General features: G+C 35.8%; 2 protein-coding genes across 5 annotated transcripts; both read right to left on the bottom strand.

The window, feature by feature from the left end:
* Positions 1-1,311: 1,311 nt before the first annotated feature.
* LOC127177015 (NACHT, LRR and PYD domains-containing protein 3-like) lies at positions 1,312-8,319 on the bottom strand. Of its 2 annotated transcripts, none has more exons than XM_051128967.1 (15): positions 8,218-8,319; positions 7,734-7,807; positions 7,333-7,451; positions 7,123-7,236; positions 6,427-6,540; positions 6,132-6,242; positions 5,908-5,964; positions 4,049-5,824; positions 3,710-3,874; positions 3,493-3,609; positions 3,205-3,378; positions 2,942-3,112; positions 2,179-2,352; positions 1,873-2,046; positions 1,312-1,773 (listed from the first exon to the last, which is right to left on the bottom strand). In XM_051128967.1, the coding sequence occupies exons 3-15, from the start codon at positions 7,398-7,400 to the stop codon at positions 1,602-1,604; spliced, it is 3,387 nt and encodes a 1,128-aa protein (XP_050984924.1). In that variant the 5' UTR covers positions 7,401-7,451; positions 7,734-7,807; positions 8,218-8,319; the 3' UTR covers positions 1,312-1,601. The 2 variants fall into 2 exon arrangements, with proteins under 2 accessions (XP_050984924.1, XP_050984925.1); XM_051128968.1 differs by having other exon boundaries at positions 7,734-7,856; positions 8,218-8,303.
* A 2,521-nt stretch (positions 8,320-10,840) lies between these two features.
* On the bottom strand, positions 10,841-16,781 carry LOC127177023 (NACHT, LRR and PYD domains-containing protein 3-like). Of its 3 annotated transcripts, XM_051128983.1 has the most exons (13): positions 16,658-16,781; positions 16,323-16,436; positions 16,120-16,230; positions 15,797-15,907; positions 15,483-15,611; positions 14,935-15,015; positions 12,790-14,532; positions 12,545-12,715; positions 12,300-12,449; positions 11,929-12,084; positions 11,647-11,820; positions 11,352-11,525; positions 10,841-11,206 (listed from the first exon to the last, which is right to left on the bottom strand). In XM_051128983.1, exons 1-13 carry the CDS (start codon positions 16,708-16,710, stop codon positions 11,035-11,037), a joined length of 3,339 nt encoding a protein of 1,112 aa, XP_050984940.1. In that variant the 5' UTR covers positions 16,711-16,781; the 3' UTR covers positions 10,841-11,034. The 3 variants fall into 3 exon arrangements, with proteins under 3 accessions (XP_050984940.1, XP_050984938.1, XP_050984939.1); XM_051128981.1 differs by lacking the exons at positions 15,797-15,907; positions 16,120-16,230; positions 16,323-16,436; positions 16,658-16,781 and having other exon boundaries at positions 10,842-11,206; positions 12,300-12,455; positions 15,483-15,564; XM_051128982.1 differs by lacking the exons at positions 11,929-12,084; positions 15,797-15,907; positions 16,120-16,230; positions 16,323-16,436; positions 16,658-16,781 and having other exon boundaries at positions 10,843-11,206; positions 12,300-12,455; positions 15,483-15,564.
* Between the last annotated feature and the right edge of the window lie 1,312 nt (positions 16,782-18,093).

Genomic DNA, 18,093 nt, shown 5'->3' with positions numbered 1-18,093 from the left:
AGTTTTACAGAGTAATGCAGGTAATAGTTGTCCACATTTTACATCATATTTTCTAGCTTACAGTGAGAATTTTGCAGTCTGACACAGAGATGCTTCACCCATGAGTCTTGTAGATCATTAATGCTCAGATCCAGATCTGTCAAACTGGAGGTCTTCGAGCTGAGAGCTGAAGCCAGAGCAACTATTCATTCCACATTTGTTCAACCTGAGAGTAACAATTTAACATCTGAGTTCTAAAATATATATGTAATTGCATGTTTTTTTTTGTTTTGTTTTTTTGTTTGTTTTTTCAGATTTTGAATCTTGACTTAAAGGAGAATTCCACTGTATAAATTGTATTATTTTTATGAAAATAACAGATCGTTACGCTAGATAAGACCCTTCTTTCTTGGCTGGGATTGTTTGAAGCTGCATTTCAACTGCATTTTTGGAAGTTCAAACTCGGGGCACCATATCAGTCCATTATATGGAGAAAAGTGCTGAAATGTTTTCCTCAAAAAACATAATTTCTTTACGACTGAAGAAAGAAAGACATGAACATCTCGAAAAAGGGGGTGAGTACATTATATGTGAATCTTTGTTTTGGAAGTGGACTTCTCCTTTAAACTCTTTCTAAATCAAATTTGTTGAAAACATGGTTATTAGCAACAAATAATGCACAAATTTAGACTATAAATGAGTCCTGATGGTTTTAGCCTGCTGATATTCCGTGAATCGTCCAGGAGAGCTGCCAGTCTTCCCAGTGTTCAGCTTCCCAGAGAAAGCTTGAAGATTAACTTAATGTTTTGATGCTGCAAATAATATAGCTGAAAACCTTATTCTTGACATTCTATTCTCGCTCTCTTGCAGTAATAATCAGTAAGAATCTTCTTTCACCACAAAGAACCTTTTGTTAAACAGAAAGGATTTTCAGATGTTAAAGGTTGTTTATGGAACCATTTAGACAAAAAGGTTCTTCTATGGCATCTTGAAGCACATTTATCTGTAAGAGTGTAAAGTTTTTTTTGTTTTGTTTTGTTTTTCATGGGTTACCTGTTCCTCCACATGTGAGCATGTTGTGGCATGTATGTATATTTTGAAAGGTTAGTCACATCAAATCTTTTAAGTATATTTGGTTTTTGTTTGAGGCTGTAGTGTGGTTTATATTCTTAGGCTTTGATTTTCTGCCTTTTCATGACTACAGTCTTGGATTTACTCTTGGCCCCTTGACATTTAAATCTTTATTGCTGAAACATTGACCTTGTGAATTTTCCTAAATGCAATATTCTAGACATGAAGCATGAAAGTTTATGTATATGTACTGTACATTTATTATGTTAATTTACATATATTACATATGTATAACTCTTTATAAAGTGACAACATTTTACAAGGTCATATTAGTTAAAGTTATAACCATATTCATGACTATAAAAGTATAATATACTTCGTATGTGTAACCCTTTATAAAAGCTACTATCCAAACTCTCAGCCCATACAAATTGTGATTTGTCTTTACCGTAGGTTAGGGTAAATCATGATATGTTATCATGATTTCACATTATTCAGTGTGATAACTACTCATAATGTTTAAATCTTGAGTGTTTGTTTCTAGAATAATGTTAATGAACACTGTTTTTTGATGGTTTGTCCAGTGTCATGGAGAGCACATTCAGGTCTGACTCTTCCAGATCATTCTCAAGCAGATCAACTTCTTTCAGGTGGGATGGATTTGATTTCAGAGATTTGGTCAGTGCCGTCACACCTTCATGTGTAACTTTACACTTGGACAACCTGAAGAAAGCAGAGTGGATTTATAAAAACAGGTCAGTGGTTTTGCTATTACTTCATCTGATTTCAGTGGCACTAAATAAGACATTTCCAGACTTTTACCTCAGCTTCTCTAGTTTACAATGAGGACTTTGGAGTCCGACACAGAGCTTCTTCACCCCTGAGTCTTGTAGATCATTAATGCTCAGATCTAAAGCGGTCAGATTACAGGTCTTTGAACGGAGAGCTGAAGCCAAAGCGGTGCAACTTTTCTCAGTGATTTCACATTTGTTCAACCTGAGACAGAAAATCATAATATAAAGTTAGCAGTTTTCAGTTATATTGGCCTTGTCAAATTCTGTAGTTCACTGTTATTGGGGTGAATCATGTCTTTAGGGTTAGAAATTATAGTCATTAACAAAAACTCACCTTAGTGTTTCCAGTGCACACTGAACTTTGACCAGAGAAGTGCAGAGATGTTTTATTCCAGAGTCTCCTATGTTGTTCTTGCTCAGGTCCAGCACTCTCAGATGAGAAGGGTTTAATCTCAGAGCTTTGCTCAGGTAAACACAGCCTGCTTCTGTGACTCTACAGTTCTCCAGACTAAAAAGAAGAGAAAATACACATGTAGTCTCAATCTAAAATGAAGAGATCCAAAGCCTTCTGGTTTGATGCTGCAACATAAAAGTCTATTGAAAGAAAGTTGAAACATTGTTAACAGTAGAAATTCCAGTATATCTGATTTATTTGATACAGTGAGGTAAAAAAAAAAAATGTTTTATGAGGATCATGCTAAAAAAATTGTCTTTAAAAATAATGTTTTAATGTTTTTGATGTCATTGTCACCTGTATGTTTTTCTCAGTCTTTATAAAAAAAAAAAAAAAAAAAAAATCACATCTTTACAGTTAGGAATTATACATAAATGGGAAGCATATTTAGGTTTGAGAGTAACAGTTTAAAAACCTGCTATTTAAAAACTAAATATTAAAAACATCTAAATATTGGGCCAGGAAAGTACAGTAATCCCTGTGCTTGTTTTCCAGTGTCTATGACGTTTATGTCTCTAGTACTTTGGCTTTGAACACTCAGCAGTAGCCGTACAAAACAAAAACCCTTCACCATGAAGCAATATAATTTAATGGTCAGTTTGTTTTATACTGAATCTTTCAGAAGTATTCAGAATCATCTTGCCTCAGTGTCTCCAGTTTACAGTGAGGATGATGGAGTCCATTAGATAACTGCATCACGCCTGAATCCTGGAGCTCATTCTTGCTTAGAGAGAGCTCTTTCAGGTTTGAAGGTGTTTGTAGTATTTCAGCTAATGCCATACAACTTTTATGTGTTGTTTTACATTTATTTAACCTGTTAAGAAACATTTAAAAGGCTCTTTAGTCATTATTAACTTCAAATTTGTTTCATAATTAGCTATAAATGCTAATTTTGTTTTAACTCACCTTAGTGTTTCTAATGCACACTGAACTTTCTCCAGAGAAGCACAAAGATGTTTCACTCCAGAGTCTCCTATGTTGTTCTCGCTCAGGTCCAGCGCTCTCAGATGAGAAGGGTTTGAACTCAGAGCTTTGCTCAGGTAAACACAACCTGCTTCTGTTACTCCACAGTTCTTCAGACTACAGAGAGGAGAGGTAATATTTGTATTTTTAATCCAAAGCCAAAAACATGATGAGAAATTAGCAAACAATGCAATTTTGTAATTTTTTTTTAAGAGAGTTAACAGAACGAACTTCAAAGATTCCAATCTACACTCCATATCCTGTAGTCCAGCACAAAGACGTGAAAAAGCTTCATATGGAAGCTGACTTTCTTGTTCATTTGGCTGAGTGCTACAGCATTCCTTCATTCTGAAGTGACATAAAAATGTTGCTTTAAATGTTTTTATATGTACATAGTGGATTTTAAATATAAAGTTGTAATATATAACTTTACACCATAGAAACATACAGTTGTTTGCCGTAGCATGTGTTGTTTGCTCCTGCACTGAGTATTTCTACTCCTGTGTCCTGCAGGCTGTTGTTGCTCAGGTCCAGCTCTCTCACATTGGAAAATGATGGAAGTAGCATAGACAGTGATAAACAGCCTCTTTTTGTGATATTACAGTCATGCAACCTGGAAGAGTAAGTAGACTGTAAAATCACAACAAATTTATCTATTGCTCTTTCATTATATATAAATTTTCTGCACTCACACGTATCAAAAAGTGCTCAACAAAGTCAACAAGTTACATGTATTTATTATGTAATTTGTTTTGAGCACATCATGTAAGTAGTTAAATGTTCTCACCAGATCTTTTTTGACAGCTTGATCACAGGAAGCATCCAGAACAAGGCTGTGTCTGATCTTCCATATTTACAAAGTTCAAACTCTTCAAACTTCTCATTTGATGTCATTAGGATGTACACTAGAGCCGACCACTGATGAGGGTACAACGTGTCACTGTTTGTTTTCCCAGAGGTCAGGTGGTTTTGGATTTCAGTAGTGAGGGAATGATCATTGAGTTCATTTAGACAGTGGAACAAAACAAGAGCAATTTCTGAGCAAGGGATTGTTTTTATCTTTTCCTTGAGATAATCAATAGTTTTCTCCCTTTCCAGGGAGATGTCTGTCTTCTTCACCAAAAGCTGTTCTTTTAGGAGGCTGTGGTTTGACTCCAGTGAAAGTCCCATGAGGAATCGAAGGAAAAGGTCAAGATATCCTTTCATACTTTTTAAATTTTTTTCAACTGCACACTTGTGTAAACTCAGCATTGTTAATGGCGTTTTAGATTCTTGTGATTCTTGTGATTCAAGCATGTTTATTCCGCTGTTTGCAAAGCAGAGGTGCACATATAGAGCTGCTAGATGTTCCTGAATGCTCAGATGAACAAAGCAGAAGACTTTCCCCTGATACCAGCCAAACTCCTCTCTGAAAATCTGAGTCCACAATCCTGAGTACACTGATGCTTCTGTCACATCAATGCCACACTCTCTCAGGTCTTCCTCATAGAAGATCAGGTTCCCTTTTTCCAGCTGTTTGTATGCCAGTTTCCCTAACTTGAAAATAATCTCTTTGTCTTTGCTCTTGTTTTCATTGTACTTTGTTTCTTTGATGTTAATCTGTGCCATCAGGAAGTGTGTGTACATTTCAGTGAGAGTCTTGGGAACCTCTCCACTCTCTGCTTGACTCAACATCTTCCCTAGAACAGTGGCTGAGATCCAGCAGAACACTGGGATGTGGCACATGATGTAGAGGCTCCTTGATGACTTCAGGTGTGAGATGATTCTTTTGGCCAGTCTCTGATCACTGATTCTCTTCCTGAAGTATTCCTCCTTCTGTGGATCATTGAAGCCTCGTACCTCTGTCACTCGATGGACACACTCAGAGGGGACGAGATCAGCTGCTGCCGGTCTGGAGGTGATCCAGATGAGAGCAGAGGGAAGCAGATTCCCCACAATGAGATTCGTCAACAGCACATCCACTAAGTTTGATTCACTTACATCACACAACCTCACATCGCTCTGAAAATCCAGAGACAGACGACACTCGTCCAGACCATCAAAGATGAACAACACTTTATATTTGTCACTGGATATTTCCATTTCTTTTATTTCAGGGAAAAAGACATGAAGAAGATCTGAAAGACTGAGTGTTTTGTTCTTCATCAGATTGAGCTCTCTGAAAGGAAGTGGAAATATGAGCTGGACGTCCTGATTCTCTTTCCCTTCAGCCCAGTCCAGGATGAACTTCTGCACAGAGACTGTTTTTCCAATGCCAGCGACTCCCTTTGTCAGCACAGTTCTGATGGGTTTGTCTTGTCCAGGTAAAGGTCTAAAGATGTCACTGCATTTGATTGGTATTGCTGTTCCTGCTGCAGTCTTCAATGTTTTTTCTATTCTTTTAACTTCATGTTCGTTGCTTATCTCTCCATTCCCTCCCTCTGTGATGTAGAGTTCTGTATATATCTCATTCAGGAGTGTGGGGTTTCCCTGCTTTGCAAATCCTTCAAAAATGTACTGATGCTTCTTTTTTATTTCTGATTTTAATCTTTGAATCTTGACTTCAGTCCTTTCTGAATCAGGTCTGTTCAAAATGAGTTTATCAGTAACAGAAAATATGCACAAATACAGACACTGTAAATAAGACTCTTGATGCATTGAACCTACTGATGAATGAATTCTCCAGAAAAACGGCCAGTCTTCACAGCATCCTGACATGAATGCCTTATAGAAAAAATAATATTTTGTAATAAGCATTACAATCTCAATAATGTAAAACCTTTGAGAATTAAGACTTTTGCATTTGTCTGAGAATTGTAAAAACTCTTTTGTGCAATTTACCATTCATTTTGTTGAAGCAAAATAAATGAATTCATATATTAGAATGTTACCTTAGTGTCCGTGGAGGTGATTCATTCAGATGAATTGGTATTTGTATTGATCGATCGCTTTTCATAGACAAAACACTTGGGACAGCTGAGTCTGAGCTCTCCTGCTGAAAACTGACAGCAAAAGAAAAAAAAAATAATACATAGAAATATAGTGTTTCAGAGGAGGTTAGCAAAAAAAAAAAAAAGCATTGAGGGGAGGAAGTGATCAGATCTTCCTTATGAATGTATTTGCTACCATAGCTGGTCAGTTCTGACTGACTACCTTTAGCTTATGTCAGTTATCATCGTTTATTACCTTTTTTCCATTGGTACTGATCCATTTTTCAAATGAATTGGCATTTGCATTGATTTGTCACTCTTCATAGACAAAAAACTTGGGGCAGATGAGTCCAATCTCTCCTGCTGAAGACTGACAGCAAAAATAGAATATATAGGAAGTAGAAATAGTGTTTCAGAGGAGGTTAACCAAAAAAAAAAAAAAAAACATTTAGGGGAGGAAGTGATCAGAACCTGTATCGGAACCTGTATTCTTTTATGAATGTACACTGTAAAAAACAATTTGTTGATTCAACTTGAAATAATTTGTTTCCCGGCTGCCTTAAAATTTTGTTTTGTCAACTCAAAAAAGTTAGGTCAGCTTAAAATGTTAAGTTGTACGAAGCTTAGATATTTGAGTTCATTCAACTTAAAATTATAAGGCAGCTGGGTTTAACAGTTTAACAAACCAAATTGTTTGTTTAGTCTCAAATATCAAAGTTTTCACTTAGTACAACTTAACATTTCAAGTTGACTAAGCTTATTTGAGTTGAACAAACTTAAAATTTTAAAGCCGCAGGGTAACAAAATATTTTAAGCTGATTCAACAAATTGTGTTTTTTTTTGTTTGTTTGTTTGTTTGCTTGTTTGTTTGTTTGTTTGTTTTTTTACAGTGTATTTGCTACCACAGCTGGTCAGTTCTGACTAGCTTATGTAAATTATCATCATTTATTACCTTTTTTCCATTGGAGCGGATCCGTTTTTCAAATGAATTGGCATTTGCATTGATTTGTCACTCTTCATAGACAAAACACTTGGGGCAGACAGGTCTGATCTCACCTGCTGAAGACTGACAGCAAAAATAACAATTTGTAGACTTTATTATAGAAGAAATCTGGTGTTTTATTGTTCATTTTATTAAGGTTAACATTATTTAAAAACATACCTTAGATGTGGAAGATGTGTTTTATTACTATAGTGAATTGGCATTTGCATTGATCGGTCACTCCTCATAGGCAAAACACTGGGTGCAGGTGAATCTGATCTGATCGCTCCTGATCAAAACTGTCAGGTGCAACATTAAAATAACATTAAAACTGAAAGTACAGTTCAAAATTTAATCTTAGCAATGTTATATAATAATATATAGCGCAATAGTACAATTTATTCTTGATGAGATGAAAAATTTTCTAATTTTCTAATCTGATATTGACATCAATCCATCACTCACAGACTTTAAATATCAGAAATGTATTGTTTAAATGATCAATATAGATTTGATAGGTTTCCATAAACATACAGATTATTTTTATTGTACAAATAAGTAATCAAATGTATTTGTCTTACTCATTCAGTCCACTGAAAGACGTGCAGGAATCCATGTTGTCTTCAACGTTCTTTGTCGACATTTTTATTTTTTACTTTATACATTTATTTTTTTAGCATAATCAAGGGGAGAAAGAAAACCTCCTTTGTTATTCAGAACATGGCATGTTGCAAATGAGAAAGATAAACATGATTAAGTATGAAACCTCTCTGGTTTCTGGAAAATCTGGTTTTACTTGTTTGGTGCAGTAGTGTTATGCAGTTAATAAACGTCAACTGCTTTTGAAAAATATTCTAAAGCATTAATTACATGACATCAAAATGAAAGTATACATATACTGTATATTGTCACAAATACAAATGTAGTTTGTAGAAACGTTTGCTCAACATTACATGGATTTTACAAAACCTTTTCCCAAAGCACAACTTCTAATAGTGTCAGGTTATTTTTGTCTGATGTGATTCATCAAATGCTTTTCTCGTTCCATGCAGTAGTACTACTTACCAGAATCATGATTTGTGTTTTTCACAGATTACCACAGATTTCTGTTTCTCACAGGGTGATGTTTATTCCTCAATGCTGTTCTGAGCGAGTTATGGCTTCAAGGAAGTTGGTGATTGATTATTCTTTTCCTCAGACGTCACAGACCGCCCACAGTATGTTCACCGACTGCCTCATGCATGTTTTTATGTTTTTATTTTAATTTGATTGGCTGGTTTTGTCTGTGAGGACACACGGCCATTTTTAATGTTTGATAACAAGTTTCTGTTTAGAAAGTACCAGGTAGGTCTGGAACAAGAATCTCTAGATTTTCTGTACAAAAACAAACAGACAAAATGTGCCTTTAATCTTAATATTACACACAAACACTCTGAGAATTGTTATCATTTACTAACCCCCATTTCATTTGGAAACCTGTATAATTATTTTTTTTTTCTGTGGCACATGAAAGAAATTAAATAGCAGAATGTTTAAGCTGTACATTTCACATAGTAGTGGTGGCGAGTAATTGGTCTTGCAGACTTCAAGGAAATAACACAAGAAGTCACAACAACACATGTCCTGTGTTCCAAGTCCTGCAATACAATGTGAAACAGACTGAACTTAATTTGTTATAAATTGAAAATGTAGTCATCCACGTGTAAATTACAAACCTTACTAAGATAGATATTACAATGCGCAAACCTTTCCTTCAACAGCATTTTGCCATTATTGTTATGCAGCAAAGTTTAAGTCATATTTGAGTCAAGAATTTTAGTTAATAAGTTCCTTTCAAGGAAAGTCACTCAGAAATTCGCCCATATTTGCAGTGCCTCTGGGTAGCTATCCTGAGCATCCAAGACCAACATTGTTTCTTATGGTCAAATAGCATTAAAAAGAACTCGGTTATTTGAATATACAGTGCATTTTATAGGCCTAATTTGTTCTCAGATATGTTACAAGCATGGTAAATGAGTACTTTAATTTTCACAGGCCTTATGTATACATTTGAATGGTGGTCCATGTATGTAAAACTGCAACTAATGGTTTGTAAGTATATTAATATCCAAAATATAGTGAAAATGCTATTTATTAGCACTGTAACAAGGTCAGCAGTTTATGACATTAACTTGTAAGCACAAAACACAAGATACTTTTTTTTCTATATAAATAAGACTTTATTGGACAAATCTAAGACATATAACCTAATCTAACGCACACACTCACACATTCACACAAGTTGCAGAAAGAGAGAAATTGAGGGAAGAATGAGTTTAGGAGAGTGAAAATATGAAATCCCAAGTTTATAGCAATATATGCAATTGCTTAGACTTGAACAACCAATAATCGTATAATTAACCCTCGTATTGAGTTTCTCAATGAGGCTATTAAACTTTATATTAAATGCACCAGTTCAACTGGAGATGGTATTTGCTTTGTCTTTGTGTTAAAGGAATTCCTTGTGTGTGGTGTCATTGCAGAAAGGGGTTTTCTCAACGTTGTTGAAGTTCAGTACTGGAAGTTCAGTAGGCATTCAAACTGAAGTGTTGGGTGTTAGCTGAAGGACGGTGCGGAGTCTTGTGTGCTGATTGAAGTTTTGAGGCTGGCACAGACAACATCTGAGACACAGCTTAGTGGCAAAACTTAACTTATAACACAAAACTCTAAACGGAAAAGGAAAGAAACTGAAGGAAAAGAAAGTAAAGAGTGTTTTCTTCTCATGGTGGTTGAGTAGTAGTGGGCGTGCAGGCTAGAGCATGCTGGAATAGTGCTCGAAGAATGCAAAAACAGTGGCAAAAGCCAAAAAGGCAGAGGGCAAAATTTGTTGGTATCCTGATTTTTTTAAAGTGCCCCTAGTATGGATTATGAAAGGTTCATATTTTGGTTTTGGGAGTCCCCAACAACAGGCTCACATGCATGCAAAGTCAAAAAACTCTTTCATTGTCTTAAAATATGCATTTATTTTTACCTTATTTGCTCAACGACTCACTCAATTGCTCAAACAATTCACTCAACGATTCATCCATCCTTTGTGTGATGCTAATCTGTGGTGATTGGTCTGATGACCCAGTCTGTTGTGATTGGTCTACTGCGTGCAGCGCATATCGGAAACAGAATGCCCGTCACCATTACTCTAGCCCACAACTCAGTGGTAAACACCCAAATAGCCATGGTATATGCGTTAGCCCAACGCAGAAACTATTGATGAAGCACTGCAGTTTGTACACGAACATATTTCTCTATTCTTTATCATAACTCCCAAGTAATAACAATGACAAACATCCATCATTATTCATCTTTTCTAGAAAATTGTGAGCGAACAGTTATTGCTGATAATAAAAATTCCTGTTAATTTAATCACCCCAATGTCATCCAAGATGTTCATGTCCTTCTTTCTTCAGTCGCAAAGAAATTACGTTTTTTGAGGAAAACATTCCAGGATTCTTCTCCATATAGTGAACTTCAATGGTGCTCAATGGTTTGCCATTTCAGTGCAGCTTCAAACGGCTCTAAACGATCCTTTTTTTCAACCAAGAGTGCTTTTTATTATTGAACAAACAATAAAAGTATCAAAGAACATGCATTTTTCATTACTTTTATTAAAAAAAGGAAAGAAAAAAAAAAAAAAAAAAATATATACATATATATATATATATATATAAATCTACTGTTTTCAAAGGGGTGGTGGCTTCTAAAAAATGGAGATCCTCTGCAGTGAACCAATTGGAGCATGTATTGGTTTTCCTCTATGCTGTGCTTTATTCTATATTCAGGTTTTGATTTAATTGTATTATTTTTATTTGTAAACATTTTAGGATTTATCTTCCTAATTTGTGTTCTTCAAGATTTGTGTTGGTTTTGTTTCTTTTTACGTATCATGGAGAGCACTTTAAAATCTGATTCTTCCAGATCATTCTCAAGAAGATCAAGTTCTTTCAGGTGGGATGGGTTTGATTTCAGAGCTTCGGTCAGTGCTGTCACACCTTCATGTGTTACATTACAGTTGGACAACCTGAAGAGAGAAGAGTGGATTTGTGAGCACAGGTTTGTTATTACTACTTTAGTTTCTTAATGTGTGGTGTAGCATCCAAGTATGCAAGTTTTCCTTTGTAATATAAGAGTATAATGTAATAATATATGAGTTTTCCAGATTTTACCTCAGCTTCTTTAGTTTACATTGAGGATTCTGCAGTCCAACGCAGAGCTTCTTCACACCTGAGACTTGTAGATCATTAATGCTCAGATCCAGATCTATCAGACTGCAGGTCTTTGAGTTCAGAGCTGAAGCCAAAGCAGTGCAACTTTTCTCTGTGATTCCACATTTTTCAAATCTGAGTGTAACACAATTTTAATCAGTTTCACTGCATGTTCTTATATTGACTGTATTACACATAATGCCATTTGGATGGCACCTGTTATTAACTCTTTAGATAAATTAGCATTATAGCTCACTTCAGTATTTCCAGTGCACAGTGAACTTTCTCCAGAGCAGCACATAGATGTGTCACTCCAGAATCTCCTATGTCGTTCCAGCTCAGATTCAGCTCTCTCATATGCAAAGGGTTTAAACTGAGAGCTGAGCTCAGGAAAACACAACCTGCTTCTGTTACTCCACAGTTCTTCAGACTACAAAGAGAATAGGTAATACATTTCATGCCTTGCAGAATTATTTACCACAGTCTGACAGGGCACCAGGGTAAAATTAATTACAGAAGTGATTGATTTATTGATTACTTCAGAGATTCCAGGCTGCATTCTGTGTCCTGTAGTCCAGCAGTTCTGTGATGCAAATGAAAGAGAATTTCTTCGTTCCCATGTTTATGCCGGCTGTGGGAACCACACGCTGATGCTATAGTGTTTTTGTGCATTTTTCTTTCCGTTTCCTTTATTCTGATATGAGAAACAATTTTATAAAATGTGTGAGCACAAAGGTTCATGGCTACATGATAAAAAGTGACAATCAGCCTTACTTTTCAGATTCAGATTAGACCATGCGTTTGTCTACCTGATCTAAAGACCGTATGACCAGTCTTGAGGGGGGGAAAAAATACATGACTTGTAAGACTAGTCTAAAAATGTAATGCAACCAGCCACAAAGAACTTACTTCAGAGATTCCAGGCTGCACTCCGTGTCCTGTAGTCCAGCAGTTCTGTGATGTAAATGTAATTGACTTTTTTCGTTCCTATGTTTATGCTGGCTATGGGAACCACATGCTGATGCAAAAATTTTGTTGTGCTTCTTTCTTTCAGTTTCCCTTATTCTAGTAAGATTATTATATTAATATTATTATATTAATTAAATTGTGTAAGTACAGTATAATATATAAAGTAATAACATTCCAGCATTTACTTTAAAAGTGTTGTTCCGTGGGGTGATCTGTTAACCCCGACACAGAGTATTTCCACTCCGGAGTCCTTCAGTTTGTTATTGCTCAGGTCCAGCTCTCTCACATTGGATTGTGATGTAAGAATCGTAGTCAGCAGTGCACAACCCTTATCTGTGAGATTACAGTCATTCAACCTGACAAAATAGAATGTGTACCTATAAATATTCTGAGCATGCTTAAATTTAATATAATTCCCAAAAGTGCTCACCGGGCCTTTGTGAATAATTTGATCACAGTATGCACCCATTCTATGGTGTCATCTGATCTGCCATATTTTTGAAGTTCAAACTCTTCAGACGTTTCATCTGATGTCATTAATTGACACACCAAAACTCGCAAGATATCTGGGGACATATTTTGTTTTCCACAGCTTTGGGATTCATCAATCAGAGAATGGTCATTAAGTTCATTTAAACAGAGGAACAGAAGGGCACAGTCGTTTGGACAGAGCTGTTTTTTAAATTCTTGCTTGAGAAACTCAATAGTTTTCTCTCTTTCCAGGGACCTGTCTTTCTTTGTCAGCAAAAGCCCCTCTAGAAGTCTGTGATTTGACTCCAGTGAAAATCCCAGGAGAAAGCGAATGAAAAGATCAAGATGTCCATTCCTACTCCCTAAGGCTTTTTTGACAGCACACTTGTGTAAGTGTAACATTGTCACCGGTGTTCCAGATTCATGTGCTTCAAGCATGTTTCTGCTGCTGTTGTAGAAGGAGAGATGCACATATAGAGCTGCTAGATGTTCCTGAACACTCAGATGAACAAAGCAGAAAACTTTTCCCAGATACCAGCCAAACTCTTCTCTGAAGATCTGAGTGCACAATCCTGAGTACACTGATGCTTCTGTCACATCAATGCCACACTCTCTCAGGTCTTCCTCATAGAAGATCAGGTTGCCTTTTTCCAGTTGCTCATATGCCAGTCTTCCTAATTTGAAAATCATATCTTCATCTGTCACATTCTTCTCATAGTCTTTCTCATGTTTGATGTTGGTCTGAAGGATCAGGAAGTGTGTGTACATTTGAGTGAGAGTCTTGGGAATCTCTCCACTCTCTGTTTGACTCAACATCTTCTCTAAAACAGAGGCTGAGATCCAGCAGAACACTGGGATGTGACACATGATGTGGAGGCTCCTTGATGACTTCAGGTGTGAGATGATTCTATTGGCCAGACTCTGATCACTGATTCTCTTCCTGAAGTATTCCTCCTTCTGTGGATCATTGAAGCCTCGTACCTCTGTCACTCGATGGACACACTCAGAGGGGACGTGATCAGCTGCTGCTGGTCTGGAGGTGATCCAGATGAGAGCAGAGGGAAGCAGATTCCCCACAATGAGGTTTGTCAGGAGCCCGTCCACTGATGTCTCTTTGGTCGCCTCCTGTAGAGTCTCATTGCTGTGAAAGTTTAACGGGAAGCGGCACTCATCCAGACCATCAAAGATGAAAACAACAGAGGAGTTTTGAATCAGATGTAAACTTGTCTCTCTCATAAAGAAGGTTTGAAGAAGGGTGACTAAACTGAACTTTTTGTCTTTTATCAAATTGAGCTCTCTGAAAGGAAGTGGAAATATGAGCTGGACGTCCTGATTCTCTTTCCCTTCAGCCCAGTCCAGGATGAACTTCTGCACAGAGACTGTTTTTCCAATGCCAGCGACTCCCTTTGTCAGCACAGTTCTGATGGGTTTGTCTTGTCCAGGTAAAGGTCTAAAAATGTCATTGCATTTAATTGGTTTTGTTGCTCCTGCTGCCGTAAATGTTTTTTCTATCCTAGTAAACTCATGTTTATTACTGATCTCTCCAATTTCTCCCTCTATGATGTAGAGCTCTGTGTAGATCTGGTTCAAGAGTGTTGGGTTTCCCTGCTTTCCCAATCCTTCAAAAACATACTGATATTTCTTTTTAATGTAAGATTTTAATCTTTGTTGGATCTCTGGATCATGTGTTTGCAGCTTATGTCTAGAAAAGAAAAGCAAATAATTACATCATAATATTCAACCAACCAACAAATATGTTTTTTTTTGTGTTTTTTTTTCACGTAATGAGCACTATTTGAAAAGAAATCACTTAATATCTTAGTGGGTTTTGCTACATTTATTTCAAGTTATACTGACTATTACAAAGGTGATGAATGGCATAGACACTATGTTAATGTCTTTTCTTTTTTTAGATACTCTGCTGTCCATTGCTGAAACCCTGCATCTGATGAGAGTTAACAGCAGATCATCTGTTCTCATCCTTTTTTACTGTATTTGACATGGTGAGTCACCTGATCCCTCTCAGATTTAGGAAGCACAATAAGTGCACTTCTCTAACTTAAATCAATGCTAACTTGTCACTTCTTGTGCTATGAAACCATACCTCTGGTGTAGTAGATATTTTTCATCTCTCAAATTAATTTGGATTTGTGTTGCTCTGGCATCAGTTGAATGTGAACTGGAACTGAAAAAAATAACAATTCAATTTTATTGCAGTTTTCATCTTCGTTACATTTATAGAACACCAATTAGTAAAGAATTAAAACAAAGCTGCGTCAAAACCAAATGCTTCACTCAAAAACACATTTTCTTCTATCAAAACCAAACTTTGGCATTTTCACAAATATAGTTTGCTGCTTAGTCTGCTTAGTGGACAGGTTATTTGAAGTCATGCTATGTTTATATTCTATGTTATTTTTTTCCTGAATGGGAATGTGGTTAAACCTGCGCTTAATAAAGACACCTTTGTTTGGAGTTCTGAAGGGGAAAAAAACGTGTGAAGAATATTTGTAGTTTTGAAATATGTCTGACATGAAGAACTCAAGTAGTTTGACATTCATAGAATCAGTTTTAGTGTGTAAGGAACTGAGAAAAACTGGCTATAATTATCACAGCTATGCCACATGTAGACATAAAGGTAAATAGATTTACCTTTGGTCAAATAGAGATTCTCCATCTTTTAACTGAATTGGCATTTTCATCGACTTGTCACTTTTCAGGGACCAAACACTGGGATCAGCAACAAAACTCACCACAGGTGAATGTGATCTTTCCTCAGAACTGAAAAACAACAAAATCAATCTCAGCATAGTTCAGAATTTAAGTGGATGTTATAAAGATTTAAGAAAAAATATAATTTGCAAATGATTTTTTTTTTTTTTTTTTTAGGTTTTGTTACTTTACAATAGCAAGAAAAAAAAGTTAATGTATGCTATTTCACATAAAAAACATTATTCTATATTTACTTTTGATCGAATGGAGATTCTCCATCTTTTAGCTGAATTGGCATTTTCATCGATTTGTCACTTTTCAGGGACCAAACACTGGGATCAGGTGAATGTGATCTCTCCAAAGAACTGAAAAATTAAAAATATATAAAAAAATAAAAAAATATGATGATTGTGTTCTTGCAAGTAAAAGTTGATGTTATCAAGATTGGTTAAGGACAATATGTCACAGGACAGAAATAATTTCCAATACAAAATTTTAGCTTTAGCTGCCTCACAAAAGGGGCAAAAACATTAAAGCTATGCTACATCACATAAAATTTCACAATACTTATATTTACCTTTGATCCAAAAGAGGTTCTCCTTCTTTTAACTGAATAGGCATTTTCATTGATTTGTCACTTTTCATGGATAAAACACTGGGAACGGGTGAATCTGATCTCTTCTCAGGACTGAAAAGGCAACATAATTGGTAACTTTATAACTAGCTACTACATTATGAAAACCAACCAGCCACATGCAAACTTAGGTTAACTGGATTTACCTTTGGTTAATCAAAGAACCTTCAGCTTTTAACTGAATTGGCATTTTCATTGATTTGTCACTCTTCATGGATAAAACACTGAGGACAGGTGAATGTGGTCTCTCACGCTGAACGCTGTCACATACAACACAATCCATCATCATAGTTCAAAGCAACTCAACATCGCTTTCACTCCGATTATATTAAGAGTCGGTAGTTTTTGTAATAAAGTACATTTTTAAAATTCAGTTAGCTATGCTAGGTTACAAGTAGTATGATTTAAACACTAACTTTAAACTGAATTTGCTTTGATCTGTACAATTCTGATACATGTACAAATACAACGTTTCACTCACCTTTTCTCTCCATCACAAGTGTTGTGATAATCAGCATCTTTTTCAGCATTCATAGTGTTTTCCTAACTGCTATACAGATTAATTCTGAATTCTGTGTCTGACATAATCAAACAGGCTAAAGAACAACGAATGAGGAAGAAAAACAAACGAAACAGTTAAAGCTGTCTTCAAAAGCTGGTTTCACTGGTTTTTAAGTACCTTCCTGGTTTAGATATATTTAGTTCACATACTTTCACATACGTCAAAAGAATTTGACTGTTTGCCTGTGTCTGACTAAATGTACAGTAAATACACAATTTTTGTGAAATTAAGATGTAATACATTGGAGTGGAAGTGTAGAGTATGTTTATTTAGTCTTTTTTATAATGCTTTCAAACTCTCAATTGCATTCTGCATATTTAAAACTGTTTTTGCATTATCATGGGTCATGTTTTGTTCTAAGGAAAATTAACCATGGTATTATTGGGCCTATAAACGTATAGTAACAGTGCTTTTTGACAGGTTGATTCCCGTTTATATAACTACAAATATTTATATAACAAATATTTACTACAAATACCATGGTGATCCTACAGTGAAGCAAACCCATTTTTAATTTGTGGTTACCATAGTTTAACTATAGTAACTATGGTTTTTGGTTTTTAGTTATTTTTCATAAGGGTTGTGTTGTTGTCTGCAGTGACTGCTGCTACTAACATTTGCTAGCAGTTTAATGCTTAACTAAGTAAACAAAGATAAAACTACAATAGTATATTTACAAATGTAACTGACCTGCACCTGAAGTTCTGAACAGGACAGTTTTGTCTCTTTTCTCCACCTGAGCGCTTCCACTCCACTCTCGAATTTTGCATCCTTGTGGAGGACGGGCGGAGACTAACTAATTCATGATTTTTTAGAGTTTTATTACTGAATGGTGAAATCTGAAGTAATCACTTTAGTACATTTGGCAGGCAACAAAAATAACAACAACAATATTGGAAAAAAAAATAAAAATTGGAGAGCAGCGGCCCAAATGGGCTGGCAGGCAACCGGGAATTCTCCCGGTGCTCCCAATGGCCAGTGCGCCCCTGGCAGTGTGTATTTGAATTATTATTGAATTATTTGAAGTATTCCTGTCCATAATTCATGCCATCACCCTCGATGGCATTGTTTTCGCATTTGAAAAGCTGCGCAAAAAACTCTCCGGTTTATTTAATTTTAACATAAACACGCACATTCTTTTATATCATTAACAGGTTATACGTTTTGAATATAGTGAAGAAACAGAAATGTTACAAACGATTTACCAAAAACATGTGGCTATTTTGATTAAGAAAGCCACACATTTCTATAGTCTGTATGTAGATCTACCGCTTAAAGGGGTCATCGGATGCCAAGTTCACTTTTTCATGTTGTTTGAACATTAATGTGTGTTGGCAGTGTATGTACAAATCTAC

The sequence above is a fragment of the Labeo rohita genome, chromosome 15, assembly GCF_022985175.1.
Source record: "Labeo rohita strain BAU-BD-2019 chromosome 15, IGBB_LRoh.1.0, whole genome shotgun sequence".
Taxonomy (NCBI): domain Eukaryota; kingdom Metazoa; phylum Chordata; class Actinopteri; order Cypriniformes; family Cyprinidae; genus Labeo; species Labeo rohita.
The sequence above is the reverse complement of the archived record's forward strand: the minus strand, read 5'-3'. Positions and strand labels throughout refer to the sequence as shown.

What these genes read in the sequence shown, in the direction of transcription:
- LOC127177015 (XM_051128967.1), bottom strand. Translation starts at nt 7,400, where the DNA reads ATGAGGAGTGACCGATCAATGCAAATGCCAATTCACTATAGTAATAAA. An exon ending in TCAGTACCAATGGAAAAAAG is followed by an intron (nt 6,243 to 6,426) that starts GTAATAAACGAT and finishes TTTTGCTGTCAG; the next exon opens with TTTTCAGCAGGAGAGCTCAG. An exon ending in TCACCTCCACGGACACTAAG is followed by an intron (nt 5,965 to 6,131) that starts GTAACATTCTAA and finishes TTTTTCTATAAG; the next exon opens with GCATTCATGTCAGGATGCTG.
- LOC127177023 (XM_051128983.1), bottom strand. Translation starts at nt 16,710, where the DNA reads ATGAATGCTGAAAAAGATGCTGATTATCACAACACTTGTGATGGAGAG. An exon ending in TGCAGCCTGGAATCTCTGAA is followed by an intron (nt 11,821 to 11,928) that starts GTAATCAATAAA and finishes TTCTCTTTGTAG; the next exon opens with TCTGAAGAACTGTGGAGTAA. An exon ending in TGTGCACTGGAAATACTGAA is followed by an intron (nt 11,526 to 11,646) that starts GTGAGCTATAAT and finishes TGTTACACTCAG; the next exon opens with ATTTGAAAAATGTGGAATCA.